The sequence below is a fragment of the Onychomys torridus genome, chromosome 13, assembly GCF_903995425.1.
Source record: "Onychomys torridus chromosome 13, mOncTor1.1, whole genome shotgun sequence".
Classification (NCBI taxonomy): Eukaryota; Metazoa; Chordata; class Mammalia; order Rodentia; family Cricetidae; genus Onychomys; species Onychomys torridus.
This window is the reverse complement of record NC_050455.1, coordinates 34682393-34705926: the sequence shown is the minus strand read 5'-3', so window position 1 is coordinate 34705926 and position 23534 is coordinate 34682393. Positions and strand designations below refer to the sequence as shown.

Below are 23534 nucleotides of genomic sequence, written 5' to 3'. Positions count from 1 at the left end.
ATACCCTAGCTATAGAGACAGGGGTCAGAGTATGGCCAGCCGAACGACCAACAGAATCAATTCTTACTGGGCATTCTGAAGGGCACATTGCAGGCATAAGGATGCTTCCAATATTCAAAACCATTTGAAAGGAGATTTGATAATGCTACAAAAAGAGAAATTAAGGAAGCATGATAATGATAGCTATATCTTTAGAGTGGATGGATCTCTCCTCTTTTAAGTTGTGATTGTTTTGCATTAAAAGAAAAGAGAGGAGAGATATGTCTGTCAGTCTTCATATAGTTGTGCAAAGGAATAGCAAAGGTGACGTTAATTTAAAGCCCTAAAGACTGTGCAGAGGAGGCCATGACAAGGAGGAAGAGAATGAACATAATGCAACCTAAATTTATTCATTCTCTTCTCTCTTCCTCAATAAGAGGAGCACTATATTATTTTTCTCTATTCTCTTAGATTGCCAACTGATTAGTAAAGTGCTAATTAAACTTAATTATGTCAACTCTGATTTTAGTCACAACAGAGGTAGAAAACACAAGAATTAACTACATCAATTACAAGAATATATCCTCTTTTCAAAAATGTTCTTTTCTTTTCAATGTTTGCACCAAATATTTGCTATAGTCTTGAATGTGATCCAAAATATATAAAAAGACAGTTTAGTTGCATCTACAAATGAGAAATCTTGATGAGGTAGGAGGTTGACATTTGCTTAACTCAGCAGTATGCATCCATAAGTAGTTTAATATCATCTGTCCTTTGATATAAAAGGTTTTCCAGGCATTGTCATCATCCAGCATCCGTGTAATATATATATATAGCTTGGTTTTTAGCTACTCTGGGTAGTTAGTAGATAAGCAGGTCTCCTGCAATCTCAAGCACCTGTACTTGGTCTTGGGCCACGGTTTATTTATTTTTTGAAGTTATAGAGATTAGATGTGGAAGTTTTTTCTACGGAACTATGCAAAGCAGAACAAATATATCACTGCAATTTTTTCCAAAGAAGAAAATAATAGTGCTCGCAGATTGTATCACTTAAAGTTTGACAGCAGAGGATAGGATGTGCAATCAGGAGGAGAGTGTGAGCTCCCAAACAGACTTTCCTGAACTAAATAATGTCCAAGATCAGACTAATGTAAGCAGGTTGTCTTTGGAGTATCCAAAAGAAACTGTAACTTGTCACAATGCATTGGCTCTCTCACTACAATTTTTTTTTCCCTGTTGGGTTTGGGGAACAACATTAAGTGAGGTACTTCTATGTGGTCAGCTCAATCTAATTTTTCCAAACCCAGTTTCTGCTTATGGTGGCTTTGCCCTGGCTTTGCAGCCTTAATTTTCCAGTTCCCTTTCAGGCAAACTGCTTACAGCTACTCACAAGTATGGAAATGTATGAAATTTACTGTATGTCATTTACTTGTGTTAGTAGAGTCCAAGAAAGGAGTACACATTAGGTGAGGGGCTGGGTTTGGCTCATATCTATTTGTTATTGTGATGGCCATCTATGTATTGATATAGGTGGCTAGACATATATATGGCAAACTTCTAAGAGTATATAGCCTGGGGCTTTCAGGGTAAATGAACTAGGAAATGACTAGTTTAGAGGTGAAATTCTGCAATATGAGTTCACAGTGATGTCCCTTGATACTTCCTTTGTGTATATTTGCTTATAAAATGGAAATAATAGCAATTATTGAAAGTGTCTCTTCCCCTTGTTTGCATATGTTCTGATAAAACTGTCCAACTTTCCACATCATTTGGAAGCAAAGTACACTAAAATATGCTGTGAAGTGAAAACGGGGTAGGACCAAATGTTTGTGATATTAATATTTCAGGAAGGAAAAATCTTCTCAAATCAGGCATAGAACACTTTAGTCTTTTGGAAATCAAAATTATCAATGTGGATCAGATAATAGCCAGTCACGTTATCCTGAAAACAGTGTTAAGAGGTGAAGTTATAGAAATGGGAAGAGACCAAACAAGTATGTGCAGAAATTAACTTTTTTATTATATATCATATAATGTAGTAGTAAAGTTTGTTTGAAGTGCATGAATAAAAAGTTAGTGAAATTACAGGAGGAACAATCTATATAGCAATAATTGGTGCATTCCCTGTGCATCTGAAAGAAAAAAAAAAAGAGTTTTCACTCATATTTTGGCCTAAAACTTAGTGTTCAGGTTCCCAAGATTCTGACATCAGAACCCGGATAACGCTGATTAGAACCATAGGGGCTTTACAATAAAAGCTAAAATATTGACCATATGATGGCAAAAAGTCTTATTTTGTGGTTAACTTATTCTCTTCTAGCTACTCTCTGATGAAGTTGGTGGCGCTGTGGAGGAGGACCTCCTCCTCCTGGACGAGGACCGGGAGCGCTCAGCATTGTAGGTGACATGCTTGTCATAGTTCTCCATCTGAGCCTCAATGAAGTCCCTCTGCTGCTGTCGGATGGTCTGGCTGATGAGCCCCGGGAGGGCATGAATGCTACCAATCAAAGTCTCTAATTTCGTCTCCAGGGTGACGATCCTTTTCTCAAAGTCTTCACTCCTTTCATTTAAGTCGGAAATCATGTCATACATGATATTCTGGGTCTGGAAAACAAGATTGAGAAGACAGAAACAGAGAAGTAAGAGGCTTGGTTACTCTTACCTCAGAAGAAAACTGTCAACTCTTCCAGCTTCAACACCAGCCTCTTGCTGGTGGCAGGTGTGTCAGCTAACCGAACAGTTTAGGTTGCAAAGCAAGTTCCATGTATTCTTCGTAAAAAGGTATAAGTGAATAATGACAGGCATTAACTAGTTATGATTTAGAAAGTATGGTGTAGGTATTGCTTGTTAAATGCCCAATGATTTCAGGTGGCATAAACTTAGATTAAAATGTTTCATTTTAATATTTATGTGGTAATGATTCTTATACAAGCTAGCATATCAAATTCATTTCAACATGTGATATTACACCATGGCCAATTTTAATAATAACAGTAAGATTTAAAGAACAAGAAAATAACAAATGATAGTGAAATACAAAAACATGATGGGAGAGTAGGAATAAAGTTTAGGATCAATTGATTTGAGCAGATAACTTAGTAATTTAAAGCAATCAATACTCACACATCTTTTGTTGCCTATGTCTCAGACCTCTTTTCATTGAAGCCAACAAAAAGTTTCACAGATAAAACGTCAAATAATATAAATCCTCAGTAAGATGAGTAGTTGTGGGGGATATTACATTACAAGTCCATGGCTAGGAGTGAAGCTCAGTGGCTAACCACTTGCCTGACAAGCACAAAGCTCTGGGTGTGTACTCAGTACACCACACAAGTAAACATTTATAGGTCGCCTCATTGGAATGGTCTACTCAGAGCTACATGGCCTGAACTAGGAATGTGCAATGCTTTCCTGTACAGAAAACTAAATTGATCAGAGGGAGTCATGAGTCTAGGTCTTAGTTATAGTTCCTGAAGTAGTTAAGGAACTTGCAGAGCTGCAGAGTTGAGCAGCTTAGAGCTGGGGATAGAAAAAGGTGACCAAGAGGGAAGGATAGAGATGCTGTACTGAGCCTAGGACCATCTTTCCCAAATCCAAGACCCCTTGTGTCACATCCTCTTCCTACTCCATTTCTTCCAGTATCTTTTCCAGCTTCACTGATGCTTAAAGATGATAAATGAACTGACTGAGGGAGTCATTCAGGATGTAGATTAGAACCATAGGTTGAGCCGTGGACATAAAGAGCACTAACTTCACTTTTACTACATTCTTGGGAAAAGTGAATAACATCCATTAATTAGAAAAATACTGAACTCCTATGGCATGTATCATCCTGTGGTCGGAGCAAGTATGGCCCTGCATAAGTAGCTCAAATATATGATACCTTGTATATATCTTTTGTGTAACTAAGTAGTGCTGGAGAGCAAGCACATGAGCTCATGTGTGCTAGGTGGGGCAGATTTCAGTTTCCTGCTGTATTCTTAAAGTATATTCCTTTCCTTTATACTAACTTAAAGGGGGTCAGCTTAATTTTTTAATGTCCAATATTTTTAAGCATTTAACCCAGGAGTGAATGCAACACATAGGTATTATTTCATGACCTTAAGTGAAGTCCACATTGATGGAGGATGTCTTAGTCCAGCACGCTTGTCTACTGCCCAGCTTATGTGAATGATGTCTGCTTCCCTGAGGTGAGTCACTGAATACTCACCTTGAAAAGGTATCTTGTATGTGTTACTGGTAATGCATGCATTGAATATAATTTGGAAGTATTATTTAATCAGGCTAGGCCAAATGTCTAATTTTCACAGATTATACTTGAAGATTTGGCAAAAACATAATATGATTTGTCAAATATCAAACAGGATGTGTGTGTTGCCTCTGCCAAAGCAATTGTGCTAAAAGGCAGAACACATACATACTTCTATTCTAGAGTCTCCTTTGGAACTAGCTGAACAGGATGTGATGTTTGCACAGTTGATAAATATTCATATTTTCAGAGTGGCTTTTACTTATGGAGGAACAATTAAAAAAAGCATATAAATCTTTTGGATGTGACAAAGAACTAGAAAACTATGAATTACTTGGTTAACAAAATGGAGAAAACCATAAAAAGGGAATATAATTTCTTTTGAAACCCAAATTTCATTTCAGAATATAATTTCTCAGATTAAAAAAGAATAAGAAGAATGATGAGTTCCACTTATCCCTGAACCTCATAGTCACATCCAAGACGTAGTTCTGTTCTTCCACAGATGAGGTATCATTTCATATTCTGCTAAGAGGTCTTACAGTATTTCCAGTGCACTGTCCCCATAGAGACTTTTAGCATTGGGGTTGGATAATGTATATGGGGAAAGAGCATATGAACTCAGTATGAATTTTAGTAAAAGAATGCTTCTAAGTTGGATCATCATTTTGGGGTGGTGTGGTAGCTGTGTTAAGTGTGTGGCAGCTTCTGCAGAAATACTGCCCATCCCTGTGCAGTGGTTAATTTCAATGGCTACAACCTTGAGGGCTGAGCGCCTCTGGATTACCTTTGCCAGATCCACCAGGGTATTTGCTTGATCATTTAGTTTCCTCTGTTCCATCTTCACACTTCTTAATCTGAAAGACAGAATCTGAAATCAGAAAGGCCCCCTTGTCTCTCTGGCCATGTCACTGCTTTCAAAGGGCATGCACAAAATCCACAAGAGCAAATAACTGCATGGATAATGCCTTGAGTATTTGGGGGGTAAAGTCCACACTGGTTATGTGTCTGGTACAATGAGAAGCATGCTTCCCCAACACCGCAAAAAAGAAAGGAGAGCAAGAGATGAGATGTCCTCAGGACAACCACGTACCAGGTAAGTTGGTTCAGGAAGACTCATAAGGATTTAACCATATGAGAAAAAGCCAAAACATTCCTTAAAGCTCCAGTATCGTGACAAATAGACATAGGAAGAAATATGCAAAGCAACTAGAATTTCATCATGTTGGAGCAATGAACACCTTCCTATGCCTACATGACTAGATACAGGTATTAACCCTGTTTAGTCTGAAATGAATTGGGTTAGGTATTTGAACCTGATGAAAACACAGTGATAAGTGAGATTCTTGTTAACAAAAACCACTTTTATTCAACCAGCAGCAAGACAACTCAAAACATATAATTTTCTTACTCTGTTTTGCTTGACTTTACCTTAAACTGACATTGAATTTGTACAGAGGCCAGACCATATCTTTGGGAGAATCTCTTTTAGTTTTAAATGTAGTTTTTTTTTTAAATGACAAAATATATCTAGTGGGTAGAATATCTATTTTTAAGATTAATTTTAGTTACTTGATGATCACAAGGCCACTTTTAAAAAGCCATTTTTTCTAAATAAAAACTCTTACTATTTTTTTAACTTATTTATTGTAGAATCCCAGTAGATATTCCATGATTTTTATGTTCAAGAAATTAAGACTTTACAAGAGAAAGGTAGGTTACTGTTCTGTAAGCCAGACATTCAAAGCCTGACTGAAAAAGAAGAAAAAAAAAATCCAAGAAATTGGTATCTCTGAGCTATTTTTTGTGACAAAAGAAAAAAGAAAATCCACACTAACCTCTCTTGGGCTTGATAATGAATCATTTACTGAGTATGGTTTCAATGAGTAAAAGGAGTATTTTATACTTTTTAATTTAAAAAGTATATAACTACATAAAAGAAATAAAAAATTCACAGGGCATGATTTTACTGCCAGGGAGATTTTCCTAATGTGTTTTCAGCACTTGGTGATGTCATCTTGCACCTAGGAGAGCCAGCATGTAGCTGGGTCTGCTCCACAGAGAAGATACAGCACCTGTCAGTTAGAGTCTAAATGGCGTCCACCTATACTATAGACTCAAGTCATCTAAAATGGTTCAGATTGATCAATTCATTGCTGTGTATTCATCAGAAACTTGGAACCAAGTTAAATGGCTCCTTCTGATATTACTGTAGAGATAGAGTGAGTTCTAATCGAAAAGAAATCTTTAAACACATATTTAAATTCAATATATTGGTGACAGAGTTTTCTCTAAGCACCAAGAAAGGTTATAACTCTTCAATTCTACTTTTGAAAACTCAGCAGAAATCAGGCAAAAAGCACCTTGGCCATCTGTGGATCAGTGACTAGAAGTACAGTAGGGAAAGCTTCAATGTTAGCTGGGGACTCCACTCTCACTGACCCCAATTTGACTTTGCTTCTTCAAGCATGGAATGACATTAATTGCATTAGGATTCTCCTGCAGTGCTGGAGGTATCATCAATGAGTTTAAGTGACACCCAAATAAGACCTTAATACTAAAACATGCGGAAAGACAGCTTTTCCCTTTAACTGCCATAAATGTCTGGATAATTGCAAGAAAAAAGTGCCAGGCAGGTCCTATCTTATCTCTACCTCCTGACACCTGATTATAATATCTTTCCCCATAGGAGATGGGTAGGATTTTGGCTGAGAACTTTCTAGCCTAAGGCTATAATTCAATGCCAGGATTAAAATCACCAGATGATGGTACCTTTACATTGTACTGTGAATGATACCTTTTACAATGGACATTTATGTCAAGTTTTCTTTTAAAGTTTAATAATGACTAGAGTTTGTAGCTGTGGACCTGATACCTCCAGCAATTTGTGAGTAAAGACAGAGTCTTGAACTTAGAAAACAGGAGGAGGGGGAGAATGGTGGTTGTTAGGTAAAGTGGAAACTTTTTTCAAAAACACTGGAGTCCAAAAACACTGGAGTCCAGTGTCCTTCAGCTGGGTTTCCAAGCTGTGACTGACAGTAGAATTTTGCCCATGGTATTTATTACTTATCTAGAAAGCTATGTCAGATGATGTAGCTTTCTAGATTCGTAATAAATCTGATTTATTTATTAGTGATCTGACTCTGATTGGAACTCCATTAGTTTGTGGGACTTAAATGATCTTGTCTTGCCCTCTGATCTGCCTGTGGTATGGGACTGCCTTCTTAGACTACCTGTGATGTTAGAAGACAGTGAAACCTTGCTCAAGCTGCAGCTGCCAGAATAAAAGGTAACATGCACATGGATAGTACACTTTTTTTTCCCACAAAAAGATTAAGAAACAGATGTTGATTTCTTCCTTGTGAACTTCACTTATCACAGGAAAATATCATGATTTTGGATCACATTTCCATAGCAGCAATCAGACTACCAAAAATCACAAATAAAGGATCTGCTGGGTGCATGCAGCCAGTAGAAAGTTCTGCAGATGTTGAAAGGAACAGCTCACACAACTTACTTCCGAGCTCTATTTTCATATGTTGAAATAAAAAGACAAAACAAAAGAAAAGAAACTGTAAAGTATTCCAGAACAAAATAACATAATGTGGCGTTCAGTTGTGCACAGGGGGCTCGATTCATCAGCTGGAAGACCCTGCAGGATCTTGACATTGATTGGCACTATTCAGTTCATCACCATCCTTTGTTGCTACTATACTCTGCCTACCTGAAAGCACTTGGCTTCCTCTTACACCAGAATTCAGAATGAAGAAGGTGCGTAAAAGTCATGTTGGCCTCTTCATACTTGGTGTTCAGGGGAATAATAGGAAACACTTTGGCTTAGAATGACAGATATAATGATTCTTTTGAAGGGGGAGCACATCTTTTCCATATCAGGGCTATTCAGAATCCACTCTAATGTAAGTTATGCACATTAGCTTTCTTGGCTCTAGACAAGTTCATGTTGATTGATGGATCCATGGTTGAGACAGAAGAATGAAAAAGTTAAAGCTGCTATCAGAAAAAGGGTTGAAAGTTAGAGAGAGAGAACACTGCATGGCATTGAGCGACAATTCATAAAGACAAATGCATTACTGAAAAGAGGGCACTGACTTAGAGAGTTTAGCATCATCAGAGGCTAGAGAGGTCGCACGTTGGGAAAGAGGCCATCAAGCATGGAAAAGAGTAAGAGCTGAGCTAGAGGGGGCTGGTAGAAGAGGACAGAGCTGCTAAAATTGCTCTCAGGGAGAATCAGAGAGTAGCAAAAGCCAGATGAACTCCGGCAAATGACTTGTGAGTTTTTTGTCCAAGTTAGGTCTACTTTATGCAGTGCTGGCAGATGATGCTGAGCACCCCTGAGCAGTGGACAGTGAAAACCTGGCCCTGAGGAATCGAGCCCTGTGTGCTGTCTTTCATGACATCACTCTACAACTTCCAACAGAAGTTAACATGACAAGTGATTATGCACCAGTAGAATAATCTAGCCAAACCCAGCCCGTATAACCACACTTACTCTGCTGCAACTGTTCATAAACTTTAAGTATTCCCCACAGCAGGGAACTCAGCAAACCCTAAACTCACTTATAAAACAATTCTGAACATAACTGAATTGCATCAAACTCATCTGCTTTAGATGTTACACATTGCATTAAAAAGGGCAAGAAAAGGGTGATAATGGGCAAAGCCTATGGAAGCCGAAGAAGAACAAAGGTGACTTCTGTCACACTATCCAGAGCAGCCAGCGAAGGACTCCACAGAAGCTCCTCCCCTATGCCCTTCCAAGAAGGCTGACATGCCCCGTAGGGCAAATTTGCCACTTACTTTTGGCCAGTTCATAAAATCAGCTTCCTTGTACAGATAATTTTTTTTTATATAATACTTAGTTACAAAAGAAACTTACAGCAATGCTAAAAGATTTTGCAATGAATAAATACCAGAATATTATCCCATATTAGTATGGATGTATTTATATCTCAAAGTACTTGACAAAATAGACTAAATAATAGTCATCATACCCACGTCGTTACAGGACTGCATTACAAAAATCTATTGATGCATGCTTTGGATTTTTTATTCAAGAGGCAAATCAAATATGACTGTACTTTAGGTATTTTCACTGGTAGGCACACAAAAATGAAGCATGATCATAACACATGTACATACTTACTCCTACTTCATCCCGCATACCCTTTACCTTTGGATGTGTCTTCTCATACCCAGAAAGGGAAGCTTTCTATCATACTCAAACAAAATAGACTACCAAGAAACATGGACAGTACAAAAATGATCTCTCCGTAGTTTGCTGTGATTGCTCTTATTAATGTTGGGGTTACTGCATTGAATGGCTTTAGAAGACACACTTTTTCTAATGCGCTCTTTCCAAGTGAATCCTCTGAGAAAGTGGCTGTCTAGATGGGCCCAGGGAACACAGGAAGAACCCAAGTATTTCTTGTGGCCTCACTCTCTAGTATGGAGAATGAAAGGAATGCCACCATCTGGGCTGGTGTTCCTGGGTTGACCCTGGGTCCCAAAAGTAACTGAACTTCAAGAAGCAGGCTCCTGCTTTGTGAGCCAGCTCTACCACGATTCTTCTCTTTGTTTCCCCTGAGTTTAAAAAGAATAAACATTCTAGTCCTGTCACTTCCTTACAGGCTGCAGGGCAGTTGTGTACCTAGTCAAGTCATAGAGGTAGAGGAGAAATACTGTCCCCTTCTAAGGAAAGTATATGCAGGAGGGGTGGCAATAAGGAGCACAAGTGAATGGCTGTGAGTAATAATGATAATTCTACCACATGTGAAAAGCTTTCTCTATTTTAATCCCAGAGTTACTTGGGTTTTATTTGTACTAACAGAGGTTTTAATCCCATAGCACATGAGCATCATTATAGGCACATTATAGACTTACCAGGATACCTTAATATCCTAATTAAGCAGAGCAGAGGCTGGACCAGTGAAAAGTCAGAAAATGAAAGTCTATGGATTCCTCACAGAAGGTTAGTGGTACCATGTTGCCTATGAATTAACTAAATATGTAAACTAAAAATCCCAGACTCACAGCTTTCTTGTCTGTTGTACTGGCTGGGTCTGAGAGAGCCAATCATGTGGCATGGGCAAATTCCTAACTAATATTTACCCACATTTCCATTGTTACCCTGGTATGTCTCCCAAGGAAAACCACTTTCCCGAGCCACACATGTGACCACAAAGAAAGGGCACTAAGAGGAAGTGTGTCTGGTGTCACAGTGGATACCCAAATGAGTAACACTTACAGTGAAGACAATGTCAGCCTGGAAAGGTCTGTGTCTCAGTCATAATTGAATCTTATTAGGTACAGACAGTTATCTTAAAAGACTCTAGTAATTGTACAACAAAGACATGCATGAAGAGCTTATGTCAGTTGAATAAAAGTAACTTAATAGGAGAAAATTGAACTATATATACCAACTCTAAACTCTATAATGAACACACAGCATATAGATAACCCCCAACTTTTTGATTAAGAAGTCATTGAATATTACAGAATTAAGACAATTAAATATACTATGTTATACAAAGATGTTTGCTAGCATGTAAAAATCCAGATGGATCATATACATCCCTTCCTACTTCCCCCAAGATTCTACCATGGATACAAGCTGAACATTTCGGGTCAAACTATAAAAATAAATGCATTAATTAAATATAATTCTAACAGAAATTATGGCATCTGTAACAGAAGTTATGGCCTCCAAAGACAAAGATATTTTGATTATAGCACACATGATTTTCAGCCGTAAAAGAACTAAGCTTTTCTCTGGGGTCCATTATTAAAATTTCAGATGTGTCCTGGTAGCAAATGTGGCAATGCCTTTTTCTTTCCCTTCCTCACAAAGGGAGGACCAGCGAGCACAAGAAGACAGAAGTGAAAACAGGAACTTACTGATGAATAGCTTGCAAGAATTTCCGCTGATGCTTTCTTACTTTTGCGTGGTCGATCTTTTTCACTAGCTTTGTGTTTTTGTAGATTAACCACGTTTCCCTGAGTACATTGGCGGCTGCGTTTTTCACCTGTTTAGAAAACACAAGAAAAGCTGTCGCTACGCCCTAAAGCAGATTCCCCACACTCATTCACAGTTGTGTTTTTCATCCTGAGAACCACGGTGAACTGGAGCTTTTAGAAACTGCTACTCAAAAGACTGTTTTCCTAGTATATCTTCCTTGATGCGAGAATTGAGGTCTGCCTGGGAACACGAGAGAAATATTACTACTGACTTCTTTCTGTGTTCCACACTCTCCTTGCTCTAACAATAAGCTGTTTTCATTCAAGACCTCATGTAAAGAAAATTCAGAAATGCTACTCCTCCTCCCATCCTCTCCATTTCCCCAGAGAAGGGCAAAGTGCCAAATACCAAGGTTAATCTTGTTTTTTTGCAAGCTCACCCAGTCTCTCTGGCTGTGCAGTGTAGCCAAGGCATATTTCCATGTGTGAGTTCACCCCATGCACGTAAGCTCCCAGAATGACTGGTGTATTCATTCACTTGTTAGCACACTTTTACTTGGAGGGATGTTATCAGGATTTCATGGGAAAATTAAACAGACTGCATTTCAAACAGATGGACAGATATGAAAGATGCAGTAACTGTACCTGATGAAGGCTGGTCATCTTATCTAATCACTTGCTTTCTGATTAAATTCTCCAGAGGCCTTAGGAACTGATATCTAATTAAAATCCCCAGAGGCCCTGGGAACGGATAGAGACCAAGGCAGGGTAGATCTCCTCTGCCTGTCTCTACCATGGGACCTGGAAAGTCAGAGCTTCTCCAGATAATTGACTAATTACTTATCCTAAAAAGTTTTCCCATTTCACACCCTGGAATGAAGACAGCCACAGTTGGTTGGCACAGGGTGGAGGAAGACAACTCGGAATAGGCAGTGATGGAGAAAGAGTAGCAGGCAAGCTAAAACTGAGAACTGGGTCTTGAGCCCTTGAGTCTATAGTAACCAAGTCAGGTCCAGGGCCTGGGGAGCCTGTTGGAATTTTATTTTCTCGAACATGAGAGTGCTAGCAATGATTATGACTAAAGTCCTGTTATCTCATGTTTATAATAAGAAGCTGCCATAGAATTATACTATAACTATGGTGGACAGTTTACAGCTATAGCTTTCTTCTTTTGCAAAGAAATCCTTTCAGGATTGAACCCTTTTCTTCCTGAGTGAAACTGTACTGTTAATACCAATTTTAAGAAAACGACTGGCTTCTTGCAGAAGAAGTGGTTTTGTGGGTGAACCCGTTGTTATGTACTTCCTCTGAAAGCTGTTACACGTTCATAGGATGCTTCCTCAAACCAATAGTTTTGAAAACAACAGGCAGAGATGGAGAGTATGGCAGTGAGTCAAAGTGATACCCATCCACCTCGCCTCTCTCCAGGGAAGCTAAAAACACTGGAAGTCAAATCTTAGGTCTTTTCAAAGGCAAAGAAATTGGTGCCGTGCGAGAGATGGAGGTTTAAGCAGTCTGCTTGCACAGAGCATGGTGTGGGAAGAGATTAGCTAGCAGTCCTCCAGCAGTCTCCACTGGGGATCATTCTTATAAAAAAGAAGGCACTCCCAACCATCTAAGTGGCTGTGGAAATCTGGACAATTGATGAGCAGCCCTGGTATATGTCCTCCCTGGCTTTACCTGTATAAGTGACAATAGAGGAAGTGATGGCCAGACTCCTTATGAAGGTTAAAGATTTCACTAGGGAATGAGAGAGGGGGCATTTTAAAATCAATTCACATGTTTCAAATTTTTTGAAACTGTTACTCTTGAACATGAAAGCTACAAAACAATACGTGCCAGAGTTAAACCACAGAGCAAACATCCAAATTCTGCCAGTGACTGAATGAGATGTTTCCATGTGTGGGTCTTCTTGTCCTTGTTAGGGCTGAGAGAAATGGGACAGTAAGCAGACAGATTAGAAAGTACCTGGGGAACTGGACCAAACTGATGCACAAACGTCCTAGAACCCAGGCAGCAGCAAGCTGATCTGGGCATAGCTGGTGTTAAACATGCCCATGGTGTTAAGTGTGCATCATGGGATACACAAGTTGTACATAGACATGTGTACTCATGAAAACACACACACACACACACACAAAGGATCCTTGTGATTAAGAAGACTGTCGAGATCTAGAGAACAACTCTAAACTATTTCCAAGACGAAACCCAGCAGTTCTAGAGCAAATTAAGAGGCCTGGGAACATAGTTTGGTGGAAGAATGTTTGCCTAGCATCTAACAGGCTCCATGAAGGAGAAAGATGTCCAGGACACATGTCTCCTCCCTCCTGACTGCCCTGTACCTCATCCCAACGTATGCTGAACTAAAGGAAAGTAGAAACGTCTTCTCTGTCTGACTCATATCCGTGTTTAATTGAAATCCTTCATTGGAAATTCTTTTGAAAGGCAAGCTAATAATCAAGTATTTGGTAATTGCTCACACAAAGGCTATAGAAGAAATAGCAGTGTCACTAACACCGGTCCAGATGCCTTTGTATGACTCCCCGAGGTGTAAAGGCCGGCTGGTATCACATTTCTGCTCCACAGATAGTTAAAAATAAAACTATAACTAATAAGGCAAAGTATTAAGTATGGTGCTGCATTTATTTTTCTGCAGTACTGAGCACCAAAAACAACTGGTGTCGGGGCTTTGGAAATCAGCAAAATGCTTATAGCAGATGAATGCTTCAATGAAACTTTGTACAAACCTATCTGATATAAAGAAGATTTTAAATAGTTTGTCATTACTAATAATGGATTATTACTTATACTTTTCCTTGATTTTAGTAACTTTGAGTCTTCATTTTCAACTTTGATTTCAGTTTTCTTCTTGTCTTTGTCTATGTGATGTACATCTGACTGTGGAGGGCAGATGCCAACATTGGGAGTCCTCTGCAATCTCTTCTCCATCTTGTGATTTGAGACAGGGTCTCTCAATGAACCTGGGAGTTGTTCATTTGGCTAGACTGGGGGTGAGTAGCCTGCAAGTGCCAATGATCCTCCTGCCTCTGCCTCCTCAGCCCAAGAATCAGGTGCACAATGTATGCCCAGATTTTTGCACAGGTCCCAGTGAAACAAACCAAGGTCCTCATGCTCACAATAATAAGTAAGCACTTTACCAACTGAGGGGGTCTTCCTAGAAGCTTTTGTAAAAAGTTAATAAAGCAGTGGCTTTCCTCATATCATCTTCAGCCACACACGACCACACTTTGCTTTCATTCACTCCCCTCTTCAAGGAAGCTCATGTGAAATGCAGCCAGTGCATCTTCTGCTGCAGTGAGGGTGGGTTGCTTGGCTTCAGTCCTTGTTCCCAATTTTCACAACAGAAACCCATGATCTAGGGGAATGGTATAATTCATGTTTTAATCCAATGAGCTGGGGATCCAATGGAAAAGCTGTGTTTAGTAACTAGTCTGGGGACTTTGTTAATGGAGATGCAGAAGACAAGGAGGCAACTGTGTGAATGTGTTATGATAGATGTTACTACAGGTTTGGAAACACCTTCAGTGCATGTTAACGTGTATTATTATTCTCCATAATACATTTATATAGCAAATGTTAAAGATTAAAAATTCTCAGCAGGCAGCACACTAGAGCTGACCCTGTTGAAGTGGGATGCAGGTGAGCTGGGGCTGTGGACATGAGAGTTGCCACTAGCCCCTCCCTCAGATGCCATGGGATGGCAAAGGTAAGGGAAATATGCCCTGCCCCCTGACCTTTGTCACCTGCAGCAGGTGGGAGAGCAGACCTTAGTGCCATGAGAATGGTAGAGCTGGTCCGACCCCTCACCAAGTGCAGCAATCAAGAGAGTGGGCCCTGCACTTTACCTGGACAAAACAGTAGAGCTGGCCCTGGTGGCATGAGAGCTGGTGAGCTGGACTTGAGGGTGTGAGAGCAGAAGTGGCCCCACTCACTGCTGTCTGCTACCTTGGGTGAGCTAGCTTGGGTGGTGAAAATGAGGGAAAGCTGGCGGGCTGACTAACCTAGCTACCACCCAGGCCCAGAATGAGGACTACAAGGTAGCCCACTCCAACACCGACCTCATCTATGAACTGCTGTATGTGAAGGGGCCAGACCTGCAGATCCAAAGCTACAGGATCTCCAGTGACACAAGGCAACAGTGGGATATTCAAGAGGAGTTCCAGTATGGAGGGTGTGGCAGAAGCCAGTGACCTTGGACCAGACCAATGACTCATTGCAATGAACAGTTACATATAAAAATGTATGGACTAAAGGGTAAACTGGTGTAACTCACTGGGCCACACTACAGCTTCCATGTCAAGATTTTTTATTTCACTTTAAAATTTTGTTTTGAGTGGGAGGTTGCAAGGGTGAAGGGATAGGGAGATAAATGGGATTGGGATGCATGATGTGAAATCCACAAAGAATCAATAAAAAGTTAAAAAGAAATTCTGAGCCAGGTGTGGTGGCTCATGCCTTTAATCCTAGAACTTAGGAAGCAGAGGCAGGTGGATATTTGTGAATTCAAGGCCTGCCTGGTTTCCAGAATGAATTCCAGGACTCCTAGGGCTTCACAGAGAAAACCTGTCTCAAAAAAAAAAAAAAAAAAAAAAAAAAAAAAAGGGAAAGAAAGTAAAAAAAGAAAAAGAAATAAAAAATAAAATTCTAGGAGAGTTATCAATTGTTTTACAATACAAAGGCTTTCTGGGGACCAAACTCTTCAGATTTCCTTTGGCTTAGTCCTGAATCAGTAGTAATAGTATTCTAAGATGCAGAATGCCAAACAGTTTGACCCTGTAAGATGATGTAGAACAAATCTATTAAATAGCTGGGCCTGTCTTGTGTGTGCATATGGTACATGCACATGAGGAGGCCAGAGCAGGACATTTGGTATCTTCCTGTCTTACTCTGCACCTTTTTATCGGAAGACCCTACTGGACACTCACATGGCTGGCTGGCTAGAAGGCTCGCTCTGGGGATCCACCTGTATCTGCTATCAATGTTGGTGTTTCAGGGCCAGACATACTTGGCTTTTCATTTGGTCACTGGGGATCCCAACTCAGGTCTTTATGCTTCCACAGCAAGGGCTCTCGGCCACTGAGCCATCACCCCAGTCTGCTCCTGACTTTCTTTCCATGGAACATCTTTAATCTGGGCACATGTACCTCTAGGCTAATTCTTAATTCTAAAAGATCAAGTAAATTTTCCTAGAATGAATGCTCTTGAAGCTGGGACACAATGAATAGTGTGTTTTATTTGGCTAATATAGTAGTCATACAGAGAATTTTTTTTTTAAATAAAATCATTCCCCTTGATATTTTGTACATGGTGAATACTTTCTCATCACTGTTGTTTGCCTCAATAAGACACATACTGGAAATCTTAAAAAATCTACACATATTCCTGGGAGAATATCCTTTCAACACTCAAATTGATTTTTCTTTAGAATCATGTTCAGATTTCAGAATGTTTATGACCATATCCCCTGCTAACCACCGGGGGAAAATTCTCTCCTCTGGAGTGCGCAAGAGAATACTTGTATTTCTCTCTCAACACTTATATAGTGCTCTTGAGTTTGGACTACAATGAGTTTGTCCTTATTCACTCTTAGTTTCCCTCAGACATCATTGAGGAGTTTGAAATTCTTACTTAAATTTTTAGATGGATTCCACTTAGAAATTCCATAAACGACCAACTTAAGAATGTTCAAAGAAAATGATAGTCATTAAGTTGATGACTTTGCATAACATCTTGAAGAGATGAATATTAGAGGGCTGTGTTCACATACTGTGCCAAGTATCTGGTGAGGTAAGCATCCACTGCAAAGTAGTTCCACTTCTAAGAAACAGTAGCGAGATAACATTATTAAAGCCAAAGGGTATCTTGTTGAATGTGACTTTTGAAACTTGGACAGCCTTTTAGTAAGGAAGTGTCTGAGAAGCCACCAAGACCCCCCGTGCAGCATCATCTCCACTGTAGTACTTATTTAATTCCTGAGAAAAGTGTAATACTTACGATAAAATAGCATGGGTTACAAATGGCTTTATGGAAATCTTCCTTTAATATGGTAAAGCTTGTGACTCCTAACACAAGCTCTGCTAAAACAGAACCTTATTGGCCAACCATAGGAGATACACAGAGGAGCAGGCTACGACTCCTGGATTGTGTCCTAATAACAATACATGGAAGTGTATTTCCATTTCTAGATCTCTGAAAAGAAATATAGTCCAAGGTACCCATCTAGCTCTTCAATCTTTTCTCCAATCTTCACTCATGAGTTTTGAGAGTGGAAATGGGAATTGAAAAAAAAATAAGAGGAGACTTGGGGGAAATAAAAGCCATTTGGGGCAGAGAAGTGGGGAGATGGCTCAGTGGATAAAGGTGCTTCCTGTGCAAGCCTGGTGAACTGAGTTTGAACTTAGGAGCTTATATAAAGTTCAAAGAAGAGAACTGACTCCACAATGTTGTTCTTTGACTTCCACATACCTCCACATACATATCATAGTCCAGGTAGTACCCTCTATAATAACACACACACACACACACACACACACACACACACACACACACACACACACACACACGGTATTTGGAAGTAGCTAAGTCAGGCTAAAAATAACATATGCAATTGACAGCTTTGATTCCCTAGTAGACTCCCGAAGTACTGTTAGTTCTAGGGTCTGAAGTATGAGCAAGGCTACAGAAATTCATGTTCCCCCTTCATACATAAATTTGTATAAATATGAATTTGTAATAAAATGACTGCTGTATTGGAGATACTAATCAAGGTTGCCTATTATTTATATTTTGACACAGGGTCCTACTAAGCTGGCCTGGCTGCCCCAGTTTGATCTTTTCCCTTCAAGACAATTTGGGACTGCAATTATGCTTAGCTAAAAAGATCACTTTTGAACTTAGAACTAAATCAAGACTAAGGCAAATACTGAAAGTTGGACCTCGTCTGAAAAATTCTATTTATTCTTTTGTGGGCAGATTCACCAAATGACAATGCATTTCATTATCTCAGTAACAGCCTGATGGAATTCTACCTTGGGAAGTGAAGACTGCTACAAGATGATATTTTTGACTTTGGTATTTTGATGTTTCAAGTGACTATCAAAAAACCTAAAAGCATAGTCTAGTACAAATATTTTTCTTCTTTTCTAGCTTTCAACCTTGATGCTATGACTGTGAGCAGGCTGTTGAAGCTCTCTGTGTCATGGTGTCCAAACTGTATCAAAAAGCCATAACAAGGCTTCCCTCATGAGCTTGCTGAGGATGAAGGAAATTCACACATGGGTCACGACTGGGCAAAGCCAAGGTGAGTGCTCTTTCAACACTGATTATTGCTTTGTTTACTTCTAATAATTGGAAGGTGATCTTCCATCTGGCTGCTATGGCATTATATATATATATATATGATGACCTATAAGTCATAGAAAGGACATTTTATATTTGTAACACACAGAAGCTCAGCACTATTTCCTCCAATCATCTTATAAAATTCCAATCTACCACAGACAGTGTGTTCTTTTCTGCCCAATCTAATACTGGATACTGTGTTGTAATGCTGAATATACTTACTTGTCTAGATTTATGGGGTCTACTTTTACATAAATATAAAGGTTATACAATGATTCCTAATTTAGCTGGTTAGGTAGTCCATTTGCAAAATGAAAGGCATGGAATCAGTTCCAGGAGTGTTGCTATCTTCAATCTATGGCATCTCTGCTTCTGAAGTTTTAGTGAAAAACCACATTTCCTGACATGCAAACAAGACAGTGATATCCTCTTGCAGGATGGGAGGGTATCTACTTACTCTTTTGGTCAGCTGAGTATCCATCATGAAATTGTGCACATGCTTTTCTGCTTTGGTAAGTTCTAGCTTTCTTGCCACTACGGCTACCACCAGGGCTGTGCAACCTGCACCCTAAAAGCAAAAAAAGAAGAGCACCCCAAGAATTAATTCATACTTTTTAATCCCAGTTACATTAGAGATTGTTTTGTATCAAATGCGTTAATTTTCTCAAACTAAAACAAATGATACTTTTAGTGTCGTCCATAAGCAACACATCACGGCAAAGTATGTGGCTAACGATCGTAAGTAATGTTCCTTTAAGGTATAAAATCCCAGTTTACCTATTTTTAACACTAAAGCATAATAATGAATAAAACAAGATTTTACCACAAGGAATAAATAGCTAAAAACCAACTTCCTGAATTTTCAGACATAAATTTTCTTTAAAAACAGGAAATCTGTTATACACCTATAATTATATAAGCATATTAAACAAATTAACATAAGTACATGGACTAGAAATGAAGATTGAAAAAAAAAAACTAACAGTTCAGAATCTTTTCTTGAGATGAGACCAGCAGGCTCTCAGGCAAGTGGGTGGCTACCCAAGAAGAATGAGTGAGAAAAGCAGACTGTCATGGATGGAGGCTGTGGCATCAGAGTGACAAGGTCACAGAAGACAGCAGTGATATGAGCCTGGACCACAAAGGACATGATGTGCCGAAAGCCAGGAGATGCCTTCATTTGGGGAAGTGATGACGCTGCCTTTCAAATCACAGTCCATTTAGCTTATCTTAGACAAAACAGTGTAGGCAACACTGTGTGGTACCTCAAGAATTCTAGGCCTCTCTTTCTATGGTCAAGGTGCCTCAACCTGAGTTATGAAGAGTGGGAATGACATCTTTGCTCAAACAGATCAAGATCACATTCAAGGCTCCATGCTGTAGCCACCTCAAGGGCCTGAGGCCCAGCAAACTTCCTTGCAGGTATAAGGCGTCATGGCAGTGGTCGTGAAGGAAGGCCATAACTCCTGACATGACCTGAGTCTTGAGAGGCAACAGAGCAATAAGATGCCTAAGCCAATCTCAATATATAAGTAATAGAGGAGAAAAGGGCAAGGTACATTAAGGAATCCATGCAAGAGGCACATATATGTAGTTGGAGTTTTCCTGCCTGGCCCAGTCAGGACAAATATCACCAGCTGCCACTATGGCAAGAAGGATGTAAGATAATGGTAAGCCATGAGTCATGGGGCAAAGTATAGATAAATAGAAATGGGTTAATTTAAGACAGAAGAAGTCGATAACAAGAAGCCTGACACGGCCCTACAGTTTCTAAACAATTTAAGTTTCTGTGTGTTTCCTTGATCGGGTCTGAGCATCTATGGGCCTGGCGGGTAAGAGAGATTTGTCCTGACTGGGCCAGGCAGGAAAAATGTAACTACACATATACAGTAGGATGACACAACACTGGTAGACCTTTCTGTACACTTGAACGTCAACTAGCTTCTAGTGACATTTTCTTATTGTCATCAAATGGTAGAGTGCTCCTAGGATATATAGTTGAAGCTAGTCTCAGATTTGCACAAGGTAGTATACTTTTCCTCACTACCAACAGGCTTAAAAATCCCACATTAAAATGACAACTTGGTGGCTTCAACATGTTACCAGTCATCATCTTAAATAGATAATACTGAAGAATAATGGTTATGTAACTTTCTGCCCACCATTGAGTTAAACACACACACACACACACACACACACACACACACACACACACACACACACACCTCACAGAGGTTTAAGAAAGCTTATAGTTTTACGTTGGGTCACATTCACGGCTAAAATTTATTTGAAAAGCATTTAAAGATAGAACACAATGTTTAAAAGGCAAGTTACATAATAACCTCACTTTTATTTCTAAATGGACCACATTGGGAAAGAAAAATAAAATAAAAATAAAAATAAACTGGAATGAAGTTCATTTGTGAGAAGAGGTTATATTAGAATATTTGGAATTTCAGTGACTGGTTTTGCTTTTTGGGTTATTTAGAATCAACAGTTGGTGCTGCACTCAATCTCTCTACCCAGCCAGACTCCCCACATTCTTTTCCAGGGTCTATCCTGGAGTGTTGTATCTACCATCATCCATAGGTCCCATTTGTACAGTATTTAAACTCTCCATCAAGTCAGATCTCCCACACTATTCTCCAGAGTCTAGCCCTATGCGTCTTCCCAGCCCTCCGCATCCAGGGGCCCACATCCAGTGCCCTGGCCTCATCATGCCTCCCATGCCTTTACCAGAAACATTCTCTAGACTTCTTCTAGGACCCTTCCTACTTTTACCCCAAACTACAGGCCCTACTCACGCCACATCTAACCTTTCCACCTAGTCACATTCATCTTTACACCTATACCTAGGCTTGGAGGAGAATGTACATCCTGTACACTAGCACAGTCCCCTCTGTCTATCTGATTTGATTCAACACTTGGCACTTCCAACCTCTAGGCCACAATGTATCCACACATCCTCTCTGTGTCCCAACAACAGATCCATATCAGCCTTAAACCTAAAATATAACTCCACATACCTAGATCTCTGGGTAAAACCACAAAATATGAAAGATCAAGCCAGTATCTTCTCTTTTAAACCTACCAGGTTGTCATGACAATTGCCTAGATGAACTCCAGGGCACAGAATTTAAAAGAACAATCATAAACTTTATCAAATAATCCAAGAAGTTTAGGGATAGTATAAAGAAATAAATCAGTAAAATTAAAGAGAGTGAACTAAATGCCTAAATGATGCTCAAGAAAACACAAACATAAGGGTGATGGAAATGATGAGGACAATCCAGGACCTGAGGACAGAATCCCATAAGGAGATAGAAACATTGAAGAGGACTCAACATGAAATGAAGATGGAACTGAAAACCCAATAACTAAACTAGAAAACTCAAAGGAAGCCTGATAAGTAGAGTGAACCAAGAGGAAGATAGACTATCAGGACTTGAAGATAAAGTAAAGGATCTAACCCAAAATAAGCAAGGAATATGAAAAACTTAATAAAACACAGGAAAGGAATACCATGACCAAAAAAAAAAAAATCTTAGAATTATAGGCAGAGACAAGAACTCCAAGTCAAAAACATAGACCAGCTATTCAACAATATTTACACACCTACCCAAATTAAGGAAACACACACTAATATAGATATAAGACACACACAGAACACAAAATAGATAAGACAAGAGAAGATAATCCTCGTGGCACATCATAGTTAAAACACTAAGTATAAAGAACAAAGAGTGTGTTGATAGATGCAAGAGAAACAAAACAAAACAAAAGAGAAGCCACACAGAGGAAAACCCATCAGAATAACAGCTGATCTCTCTACTGAAAACCTGAAGAGGCTGGAATAATGTATTCCAAGTCCTAAAAGACTATAAACCTATGAAAACCACCAAAATTATCATCTGCCACAATTGGAGGAGAGAAGAAAACTAAGATATAAATAGCCTAAAATCTCTATATTCAACAAATCAAACCTAAAGAAAATACAAGTAACAATATTTTGGGCTGAAGAGAGGAATTATTATAGTAGAAAGTGGAAAAAGTATGAGGCTGTAATTATGAAAACACAAAATATCACTAAGAGTACAAACAATAATAACAGAAATCAACAACACAAAGACCACAAGTAACACACATTCAATACATGTAGTGGGTAGCCATCCCAGCATTGGCCTGGAAGTTCCAACTCCCATTGAGGCTTCGGTAATGGTCACACTCACAAGGCGGGGCTGTGGAAAGAAGCAGAAGACCCAGGATGGAGAGGAGAGGTCTCGCTTGGTTCTGGGACCCTGGACGCTGGAGGTAGACCAATCAGAGTTCTCCAGAGAACACCGCCGGACTGCGCCATACCTTGCCAGACCCTACAACCTATCCCTTCATTTGCAAGTTATCCCACAAAATAAACCTCCCTTTTAACTACGTGGAGTGGCCTTAATAATTACACCAATAAATACACCTTAATATCAATGGCCTCGACTGTCTAATCAAAAGATACAAGCTGATAGATGGATTTTGTTCCTTGATCCCTTCAATCTATTGTCTACAAGACACAACTCTTTGGTTTAAAGAGAGGCACCTCCTTAGAGTAAAAGGATGGACAACAATACTCCAATCAAATGCAACTATGAATCAGGTAAGTGTTGCTATCTTAATAAGTGACAAAACACTTCAAACAAAAACTAATCAGAAGAGATACAGAGGGACACTTCATTCTAATCAAGGAACTAGTTAACCAAGAAAACATTACTATCTTAAACATAGATACACCAAACTTTGGTGCACCTTTTTCATTAGAAAAATGTATCACTGGATTTAAAGACATAGATTAATATCAACTCATTAACAGTAGGCATTTTCAATACCCACTTTATCCAATAGGCAGGGAAACATCAGAACTAACTGACAGCGTACATCAATACATCAACTGAACTTAACAATCAACCAGGTGAAAAGGAAGTCT

The 23534-nt window shown here is 39.3% G+C and overlaps 1 protein-coding gene across 5 annotated transcripts in view; it reads right to left on the bottom strand.

Annotated features, from left to right (window-relative positions):
• Window positions 1-1974: 1974 nt before the first annotated feature.
• Kcnn2 (potassium calcium-activated channel subfamily N member 2) overlaps window positions 1975-23534 on the bottom strand; it is a 386123-nt gene continuing 364563 nt past the window's right edge. For 3 of the 5 annotated variants that reach the window (XM_036204422.1, XM_036204419.1, XM_036204420.1), the window contains 5 exons: window positions 19023-19133; window positions 11144-11271; window positions 7746-7754; window positions 5016-5085; window positions 1975-2583 (listed from right to left, as the gene is read on the bottom strand). In XM_036204422.1, the coding sequence (XP_036060315.1) occupies window positions 2296-2583; window positions 5016-5085; window positions 7746-7754; window positions 11144-11271; window positions 19023-19133 (606 nt within the window). In that variant the 3' untranslated portion in view covers window positions 1975-2295. The remainder of the gene's footprint in view (window positions 2584-5015; window positions 5086-7745; window positions 7755-11143; window positions 11272-19022; window positions 19134-23534) is intronic. The other 2 variants (XM_036204421.1, XM_036204423.1) reach the window with 2 other exon arrangements.